The 10,657-nt window shown below is 47.4% G+C and overlaps 1 protein-coding gene across 1 annotated transcript; it reads left to right on the forward strand.

Moving 5' to 3' along the window:
* Positions 1–1,133: 1,133 nt before the first annotated feature.
* On the forward strand, positions 1,134–10,395 carry smcr8b (Smith-Magenis syndrome chromosome region, candidate 8b). Its single transcript, XM_080521189.1, has 6 exons — positions 1,134–1,760; positions 3,045–3,478; positions 3,575–4,314; positions 5,815–6,243; positions 8,876–9,392; positions 9,459–10,395. Exons 1-6 carry the CDS (start codon positions 1,575–1,577, stop codon positions 9,871–9,873), a joined length of 2,721 nt encoding a protein of 906 aa, XP_080377315.1. The 5' UTR covers positions 1,134–1,574; the 3' UTR covers positions 9,874–10,395.
* The last annotated feature ends 262 nt before the right edge of the window (positions 10,396–10,657 follow it).

The raw sequence follows: 10,657 nt of genomic DNA on the forward strand, positions 1-10,657 counted from the left end.
TGCTGCTCACGTTAAGTCGCTCAAGCTCTGTCGGCTTAGAAAAACTGCAAATGTATATTTTATTATACCGGATGTTGATGTGTGAAGCCTCATTCTTTAGCACTTAAATCTGTTGCCAATTTTTGGGTGCAAAATTCATTAAATTATGATTAGACTCTTAATAATTTTAAGCAGTTGTTTTAAACACCGGATGAATGTTGTGCGGATGATTCTGTTGTTCCATGAGGGGTATAAGGAAATGCATTGTGTGCAGTGAAACTGCAGAATAAAGATTAAAGCACTTTTGATATCGTCTTGTTTCTTACAGTGGTGCATCAAAAAAATTAACACGGTGTAAAAGTGTTTTGCCTAGAATTCAGTTTAAAAGTGGACTCTCAATACTTTTTCTTTACAACTTCATCATATATTAAAAACAACTTTATTTTTAACATAATTTAATGAGAACTTAAGTTTGTGAATGGAGCTTGGTGAGGCACTTCTATACACGTAGGTAATATAAATAAATGAATGGATCTCAATATTTGCAGGAGGGAAGCATTTTTCTTTTAATTCCAAAATGTTTTTAGCATCAAACTCTTCTTTTGTGGGTGATTTCTGTCACCCACAAATTCTTAACAAATAATTTGATGCATTATCTTATTGAACTTGGAAGTAATGGATGGAGAGATGCTCTTGTCGTGAACATACAGTTATAATCCTTTACAATTAGAGATGATGCTTTAATTGAACAGAATTTCAGATAAAAACATGGCTTTTAATATGAGTCTTTTTAACACTTCTGAGTTATGCAGTGGAACTTATTTGATACATTTTACTTGTCAGTTACATTTACAATACATAAAAAAAAAATTAAGTGTTTCGATCTCATAATAAACAGTTTAAACATCTGCTCATTCGTTGTTTTTTTTCAGACAACTTTTATTTTATTAATTTTTTTAGAAAAAGGCACCTAATAAATAATGGGTGATATAAAACGTCAGTAATTGTATTTATTCAGGGTGTTGCCATTACTGGTGTGTGTGTGTGCGTATGTGTGTGTGTTTTCATCTGAAGCGAAGTTCCGGAAAGCTCCCTGCCTGTACCCGGACTTGACCCCGGCCGTCCGGCCCCCTCTCCCCGCCTCCTCCCCGGCGAAGCGCCGCTCTCTGCCGGGTCACCGGCGGGCCTGGGTTCGGCGTGTCAGTCCCGGTCAGGCTGCGTGTGGAGCCTCGGACCGACCGGTCAACGTTTATTAGTGTCGGAAAGAGGAAGCGGGATCCCGGGACAAAGGTCGTCGTCGGACCGTGTGACCGTCTCCGCCCCCCCCCCCCGCAGGGGGGAGAAGAAGTTTCGCTTCTCCGTTAACTTTTTCTCCCGCCGCCGCTGGAAGCCCGTTTCCCGGCTCCTCCCGTGCCCCACAGCCTCAACTTCACCGCGGCTGTTGTCCCGTGTGAACAGCTGACTCACTCACCGGAGGCCCCGGCGGGAGGCGCCGGGACATGGCGCCGCACGCCCCCGGTGTACCCACCGGCGTCCCGCCGCCGCCGATGATGATCGCCTCCGCGGGCTGAGCTCCTTGGTCAACCGGCACGAACATGATCGGGTCACCGGACCTGTTCGCCTTCACCGGGGCGGAGGGCTTCGGGGCGGCAGAGGAGGAGCGGGAGGCTGCGGGAGTCCCGGAGGAGTTGTCGGTGCCTCTCCTCCCCGCCGCCCACCCCTGGAGCTCCGCAGCCCGGTTCAACAGAGACTTCATCCTGGTGGCCGAGTTCTCAGAGCAGGTGTGTGGGCCTGCGGGGGGGGGGTGGGTGTAATTAAACAATTTTATTGAGATTCTGGGGAACAACGATGAGGTTAATGTGGTTTTAGCGGTGGAAATATTCAAATATATAACCCAGATCATCAGTTTCTCTTTCTTTTTTGGTTCAGTCTTGCAACATGTCTGCGGTTGTTGTTTCTCACTGTCTGAACACTTGATGCTGCAGGACCGTTTCCTGGATGTGTGTCACCCAGAGAGTAACTTCAGCTTCAGTCAATCAGGAAGCTTCTTCTCTTTTTCTTTTTCTTTTTTTAAGGCAGATATGCTGAGCAAACAAAGTATAACTCACTCCACGATATCCATAGACAAGGTGCTTGCAGATATAAAGATCATGATGCAGGTTCCTGTAGAAATTGGGGCCAACAATAAACATTTGATCAATTTATTATGCTTTAAATGACATTTTGCTGTTTTTAACCGAAGATGGAGTGTTATGAAATGACATAAAACACATGTCAATTCTCCAGCGATTAGTCAGTTAATTGATTTTTGTTTTCCATTATACACATGAATTATTTTGGAAAGCCGTTCATCTCTGAACCTCTGGTCCACAGGGCATGGTCAGTCCATTACGGCAAACACTGAGAGACTGACCGTCACATCCGGGCAATTTCAGGATATTTTTATATCGTTGCCTCATGAATGTGGAAAAACCCGCCTGTGAGCTCTCTGCCCAGTGGCTGTTGTTTCTGATGGCCTTCGAAGAGGCTTTGGTACAAACCTTTGAAATGATTTCTGCACAAGTAGCTTCGTTTCGAGAGCTTCAGAGAGAATTTAATGAGGAAGAGGTCAACGTCTGTCACCTATTTACTTCCCATTTTGAGGAGAGTGAAGGTGAAACACAAGACGTATCGTGTGGCTGATTGTTCACCTCAGCCAGTTTCTCAGTTCTGCTCCCGGAGTTACGACTCACATGCATGGTGTAAATGTCTTCTAGCTGCATCACCTGATTCAGACGGTGGGAAATCGGCTTCAGAGAAGCTTTTTGAGCAGCAGGTTGAAGCAGGAGTGAAACGTAATCATTGCACGGTGAAGCTTTGCATTGACAAACCACAGCAGGGTCACTAGAATACGCCTTGGGAAAGGCTGCAACACAACCAGACATGACAGGAAGGGCTCCTCAAGGTTAAAAAAAACAAAAAAAACCCAAACAAACATAACAAGACATGAGAATGAAGACGACAGACATGATTGTCACGTTGATCTCTGACAGACAAACTGTGTGTGTGTGTGTGTGTGTGTCCAGGTGGGACCGAAGCCCGTTCTGACCATCCCGGACGACCACAGAGTCATCGGCTCCTTCGACCTCAACCACTTCTCCGTACGCATCATGTCCGTGGACTACCAGGCGTCGGGGCCCGGCCCCGCTGCTCCCTCCTCCTCCTCCTCCTCCTCCTCCTCCTCCGGCCCCCAGCTCAACTTCAGCGAGGACTCCAAGGTGATCCTGGGCGACTCCGCGGAGGACGCCTTCGCCTACGTCCACCACATGACCCTGTACGACCTGGAGGCCCGGGGCATGGTGCGTCCGTTCTGCGTGGCCTACGTGTGCTCCGACCAGGCCAAGCTGATGGAGAACTTCTGGGAGCTGTCCACGCGCTTCTCGCAGGCGTCCGACAGCCTCAAGACGGGAAACAGACAGGCGTTTTCCTTGGAGCTGCAGAGGAAACTCCAGCAGCTTGAGTACGATCGGCGTTTTTGTAACGGTTCACGGTACTCGGATTTTGGCTTCTGCTTTTTTTTTTTTTTTTAACTCTTTGTGGTTTCTGATGCCTCCAGGTTGAGACGCCTGACTCTGCTGCAGCAGACCGCCGGCAGCCGGGCGACGGCGGGCGGTTCCCCCGGGGAGGGAGAGGAGAGCGATGAGCTGGAGGCCATCGGGCGCTCCATCCTCAGCCACAGAGATCTCCTCCGCCAGGTCACGTCTTACCCAAACAGGAAGCTCAAACAGCCCGACTTCCTGCCCTACGACCCGGCCGACTACCTCGCCGACCCGCACGCCCTCCTGCCGCTGGAGCCGCGGCCCCCCACCCCCACCCCGGCCCCCGCCCTCGCCTCCACCCCTCCCCGCCAGGCGGAGGACGGCCTGAAGTCGCTGGAGCAGCTGTGCAACGGGTACTTCCTCTCCCTGATGAAGGGGCAGCTGGCGGACACGGAGCGCCGTCTGCGCGGCGACCGGAGCGTGCTGCGGACCGCCGGCGTCACGCACTCGCTCTCCAGGGGGCTGGCGGTCACCAACTTCCTGTTTGGGCTGTGGAGCCCGGAGGACGCGGAGGAGGACGAGGAGGAGGAGCCGCAGGCGACCGACGAGAATCTGCGGGGGGCCGCGGGGTTGGACTCGTTCTTCTCCTGCGTGGAGGAGCTCCCCATCAAACTGGAGGCGGGGGAGGATGAGACCAGGAGCCCCGGGCCCGAAGCAGAGATGGCGGGGAGCGTGAGCAGCGGTGACAGCATCGAGGTCCTCGGCACTGAGAAGTCGTACCGGACTCAGCACGTCGCCGCCGGACCTGACGTCAAAGGTACGGCAGGAGGCCGGCAGATATTGCAAGGCATTCACACTCTCTCGAGTCTGTTTCTGTTTATTCTGTACGTTTTTCGAATCGCTACAACTCTGGCAATCTTCACCCGTTCGTCACCATTCAAGTATCAAATCGTGCAGCTTTTTCGGCACTTTCCGGCTACGTTCCGGCTTTTTGAAATATTTCAACTTTTGTGCCACTTTTTTTCCAATGTTGACGGATGGAGACATTTTTAACTCGCTATAACTTCTTCAAATCTTCACCGATTTCAACCATTCGACTTTTAAACTGTTCAACTGTTTCAACTTTTAGTATTTTGTGCAACTTTTTGAAATTTTTTCAACTTTTCGAAACTTTTACAACTGACACTTTTTCAACTTTTTGAAACTTTTTCAACTTTTTGAAACTTTTTCAACTTTTTGAAACTTTTTCAACTTTTTGAAACTTGTTCAACTTTTTGAAACTTTTTCAACTTTTTGAAACTTTTTCAACTTTTTGAAACTTTTTCAACTTTTTTCACCTGTTTGACACTTTTCAACTGTTTCAACTTATTGAAACTTTTTCAACTTTTGCAACTTTTTTCCACTTTTGCAACTTTTTCAAAGCATTCCAGTCTAGCTGCCACAGGCAGGCAGCAAAAAGCATTACAGTTTGCATTCACACTATCATGCATTTGCCGCAGGAAATGCAGATCATCTAGTTTGAATTGTGTCTCAGTGAATAAAACCCAGATCCTCGGGATCCGTCAGGGCGGCGACTTGAATTATACCAACGTGTCTTTTTTTTTTTTCTATGTGCCACTTCTCGTTTGTTCTAATGAAACAAGCGTCCGTGGCTGTTTGGGAAAGTCCACTACTGCGCGGTTCACCTCAACATTTAACGCTTTAATAAGTGGAGAACAAAACGCCCAACTTGTGCTTGTAAGATTCAGCTTCAGGCTCAGAATGTAGTGTTTATTATTATTATTATTATTATCAGTAGTTTAGAGCCGGGTGTCAAACTCATTACAGTTCAGCCCAGTTTGATCCTCCCGGGAAAGAGTGCTTCTCTCCAGAGTACGTTGACTCCTGCAGCCTTCGCGGTGTGGCTTTAATGTTAATGCTGAAGTTGTGTGAGTCATCTTACCGCAGCTACTCTTAACAACAGTCCAAAACCTGAAAGACAACTTTCGAAAAACTCTTCATTCAATTTTTAAAAATGACATTGAGGCTTTTCGTGGTAATTTTTACACTATCCAAGGTCGCCATGGCAACCAGATTGGACCCAGTTGGTGGACTGGTTTTGGTTTTACGGAGAATAAAGAAGACATTATTGAATATATTCACATAATTCAAATCTAATCAGCGTCTCCAGACGGCTCTACGCTACTGTAGAGTTCAGTAATTTCACCGTTTTTAAATCACACCTAGTTAAACAGTTGATCAAGTTCCTGCCTTTTTAACAAACCATTCGGTGATATTTGACTTGATCAACTCCTTTACGGTCCGTCTCCTCCACCAGAGACGCCGTTCGGGATGCCAGACGCTCACGCGAGGCGTGCGCCGGCGGACGTGGGCGTCAGGCGCGTGCGAGCCTACGCCATGCGCGCCAACAGCGAGGACAGCATCGAGGTGCTCAGCACCACCGAGTCCATATTTCCCGACGACCTCAAGGCCATAACAGAAGAGGAGGCGGAGCACCAAAGCCTGAGTAACGGCTTTGAGCCGCAGGCCCACGGTAAACCTGACCCCGGCGAGGAGAAGTCTCTGGATGAAGATCATTTAGAAGACGAGGATGATGATGATGAGGACGATGAGGAGGGGGCTCTAGAGGAAGATCAAGGCGAGTCTTTAAAGCACGGAGATGTTAATGCTGGCGGCGGCGAAGAGGAACCCGATATTATGAAGAATGAAGACGACCGGCGCGAAAGTCCATCCAAACTCCTGCAAGGTAACACACACACACACACACACACACACACACACACACACACACACACACACACACACACACACACACACACACACGCCCTCATCTTGGTCTTCACATATATTTACATTTCTTAAGCCACTTTGACAACAAGCTTCATTAAAGGGTGGATCCAGAATGCAAACCCTCAAGGGTAAAGGTGAACCTTTGAAAAAGTTCCATTGAGGTTTTCCAGATAAATACCGCTCTACAAAGAATAACTTCATCAGTCAACAGGCATGTTTTTCAAGCCTAGTTGAATCTCCCACGGTGAGGCTGAATAACCTCTTCCTCGCTGGCTTTCACCCGTGTCTATTGCTCCTCCCCTTTACTCACAAGGTCCCGTCACGTTCTTGGAAATGAGACACGGTTATATTTCAATGATCAATCGTCAGCCACTGAATCGGGAGGAAAACGCAGCGACTCTAATATGACGGGTCGAAAAACACACATTGAACATGATTTTAACTGCTCTTGGCAAAGAAACAGTACCTCAGTGTCTCTTCACTTATTATACTTATTTAGTTATCGTGGAAACAACAGACTTTACATTAAAACACAGAGACTTGTAGTGTAAGTTATGAATTCGTTTTTTTTTTTAACAAAGCTTATTTAATCCACCAAGTAATTTTTTCTTATTTTTAAAGAAAATCCCTGCTTTATAGCTACAAGCATTTCCAATAATAATAAAAAAACAAACCATTCTGAGTGTTTTCCAAGAAAAGTACTTTGACTTTCTTGTAACTGAGTACAATTAACGCAGCGGCCCGAGATGTTTTTACATCTGACTTTAATTGTTTAAATGTATTAATTAAACACATACAAAATGACAAGTAAACATGTACTATGCCATTCAGGAATACGGCTGAATTTAAGATGCATACGTATTTACATTCATAGGATCGACGTAAAATATTGTACTATGAATGACACGTTCTCTTCCTTTGCACTTTAAAAATGTGACAATTCATGTGGAGAGGAAATGTGTTTGTGCTGAGAGTTTGCCACGGCACAGAAAAATGAACTGGAGCCGCAAAATATAGAGCAAATTTATTGTTATTGTGATATCAAGGTGCGCAATGTTCGTATCAGGACGACATACACTCATGTTTAGGCACATTCCATATGCATGGATGATTACGGCTCATTATTCCGAGGCGACACTGTATTTTATTCGTAAATTCGAGGGATATAGTGCACATTTCACTTCTGGAGATTGTTGCACTCTTTCTTCCACATATATTCTCTATGTATTTATTTTTATTCTATTTTAAGGTGACGCATTTAGTCAATATTTGTTGTATTTTTTTATTTTGGGGTCATAGAAGTCGACACTGTAGGAAGAGAAACGTGACCATTTGAATTCCACTGTGTGTCTTGTATGTGCAGCAGAATCAATCAGACTTTGACCTGATCGATCAGGTGGAACTTTAATGCATGTGAGTGAAGAAAAGAAAAAAAAAACTGGTGTAAATGAAAGGACACATTCTGCAGTGTGGAGTTGAGTATTAACCATCTAACGGAATCACTGAAAAGTGTTGTGGGACGAGAAACAAGTAATTTTTTGAAACACGGAGAGTTTCGGTAAATCAGTGAGCCTGTAAAGCTTTAATGAAGGAATGTGACGATTCAACACTTCAACTCCCGGAAAAAGATCCTGTCTGTGATGAATCACTGTCAAAAAAACGATCGTTTCAGTATTTCCTACGACACGTTTCCTCTTTTTCTCTTGTGAAACAAAGTTTAGTGACTCGTCTTTGGTGTGTGTCGATACGTTTGTGATATATTGTGCAGCCCCGTGTACAATACACTACTAGATCTATGAGATCTGCAACACGTCTCTACTTTAAGATAGTTTGACCTGAAAGGAGTCATGAGGACTGAAATATCATCCGTATCTGGTCAACATGATGTCCTCCACGGACACGACTGTAAACAGACAAGTAAAGTATTTTCAGCCTCATAAAAATGTTCTAATTTGCACAAAAACTCTACGCATGGCGGTATTTCTCTGCACCACTTTTCTGAATCCAGAGTTTACGTTTTGCAAGTTTTCCTTCTTCTTTTGGGTTTAATGGCAGTTTGCATCCGTGAATGTTGCACTACTGCCATCTGCTGGTTCAATCGCTCTGTTCGTTCTTACTCCTGGAAGGAGGGAGGGAAGGAGGGAAAGGAAGGAAGTAGGAAGGGAAGGAAGGAAAGAAATTAAGTAGGGAGGAAGGAAGGGAAGGCAGGAAAGAAATGAAGTAGGGAGGAAGGAAAGAGGAAGAGGAAGGAAGGAAGGAAAGAAAGGAAGTAGGGAGGAAGAGAAAGGAAGGAGGAAGAGGAAGGAAGGAGTGGAAGAGAAAGGAAGGAAGGAGCGGAAGAGAAAGGAAGGAGGAAGGAAAAGGGAAGAGAAAGGAAGGAAGGAGGGAAAGAAAGGAAGAAGGAAGGAAGGTGGAAGAGGGAGGAAGGAAGGAGGAAAAGAAAGGAAGGGAAAGAAGGAAGGAAGTAAAGAAAGAAGATGTCAGCGGAGTTCCATGATCCCGGGTTGAAGTTTCTCCGTGTCACTTGTGATGAGTTGAACCGGAGTTTGATTCCTCCAGCCCGTAACGGAGCCGTTCTCTCTCCACAGCTGACGGAGCGGCGGAGTCGGAGCCGCCGTGGCGTCCGCGCCCTCCGACGGCCCGACCGGTGCCCGACCTCCTGGTGAGCTTCGCCGCTCCGCCGCCGCCGCCGCCCCCCGCGGAGGAGGACCGGTGGGCGCCGCCGCCGCCGCGGCCCAACCTGAGGCTGCTCAGCGTGGACGAGGGGTCGGACTGCACCAGCTTCACCAGCGTCACCAGCTCCTACGACTCGGCCGCCGCCCCCCGGGGCGGCCGCTCGGCCCGGAGCCGCAGGAGGAAGGCGGCGCTCCGGGCCCTGCGCTTCGTCAAGCGGAATTCGTTTTCCCCGCACGCGGTGTTCTGCCTGCTGAGCGGCCGGCCCCTGGTGGTGATCGGGGGCGACAAGACCCTGGTGAGGAGGCTGGCGGACGCCCTGAGCCTCTTCCTGCCCGACCCCGGACCCGACGGCGGCGCCGTGATGCCGTGTTTGACTACGCCCCTCCAGCTGACCGACCTGCTCACCTGGAGGCTGATCGGAATCCACAGGTAACCGCTGAGGCTTTTGCCCCTCCCCTCCCCTCAAATCTCATTTCTCTTTTCCTCCACGACCAGGTCCTCGTCCAGCTCGTCCGCCGCCGTCCTGCACTCCCTGACGCGCTACAGTCGCTACCTGGCCCTGCTGGACCTGGACCAGAGGACCCTGAGGAGTCCGTCCTACTCCGGCTCGCTGCTCGGCCGCCTGGCGGACCCTCACTCGCTCATCGGCCGCGGCATCACGTACCTGCTGCACGTGGAGAGCTGCCTGACCGCGCTGGCCAATCAGGTGCTGCTGTACACCTTCCAACCGGGCGCGAGGGAGGAGGAGGAGGAGGACGGCGGCGCCTCGAGCCCACAGACTCTCTGCGACCGGAGGGTCATGCGCTTCCTGTCCGACCTGGTCAAGCAGAGGCACGCGGGCCGCGGACCGCCGGTGTTGAGCTTCTCTTACGGCCCCGTGCTTCTCCACAGAAACACGTTCGCCACTTAAAGAGTCGCGTGACGGACGTGTTTTGTTTTGTTTTTTAAATGCACTGGATTTGTTTGAAATCGTCTGCTGCTGTGAACGTTTTTAATTTAGCTGCTTGAGAGGATGACTTTGTGGTTACTGGCTCGAACACCTTTACCTGTTTTCAAATTAAATGACACGAAGAACTGAATATAAATGAGCCTCACGTGAACGCTGTACAATTAATTAAATAGAATTCAACTCGCTGGTTTCATCTGCTGTAAATCTTTAAATTGAAAGTACGGGTCATTTTCGGTTGAATGTCAAGACTTTCTTAATATTTTCACATGATAAGAAAGAAATGATTATATATTATAAGCGGTTGGGATCCATAGACTAGTTAAGAAGAGTTTTAATTTAAATCTTGTCATTTCTTATATAAGAATTGCACTTGTGGTGTTGCACTGAGCAAAATTGTATTTTTAAAGTTACATTTGTACTCCATTACACTTAAATTTATTTTTACAAATTAAATGATTAAAGCTTTATCTCCCATCGATCAGAGCGACTGTATTCTGGTTTCTGTTTTGCTCAATAGTGCCTTATATCTGCCATTTACTCAGCGTATGCCTCCTCCCCATGTATGGAAAATGTAGTTCTACAAACAAATAATATAGTGCTACACCCAAAGACACACATTTGATGCTTTATGGTTAAAATGTTCTATTACCTGTTGTAATAAGAATTATTTAAAAAAGATTTTACATCATGCTTGAACAAGACTTCTCATTGAATGATGTCTTTCCATTCAGCTGGTGTCGAGTTT

The sequence above is a fragment of the Blennius ocellaris genome (assembly GCF_963422515.1).
Source record: "Blennius ocellaris genome assembly, chromosome: 3".
NCBI lineage: Eukaryota > Metazoa > Chordata > Actinopteri > Blenniiformes > Blenniidae > Blennius > Blennius ocellaris.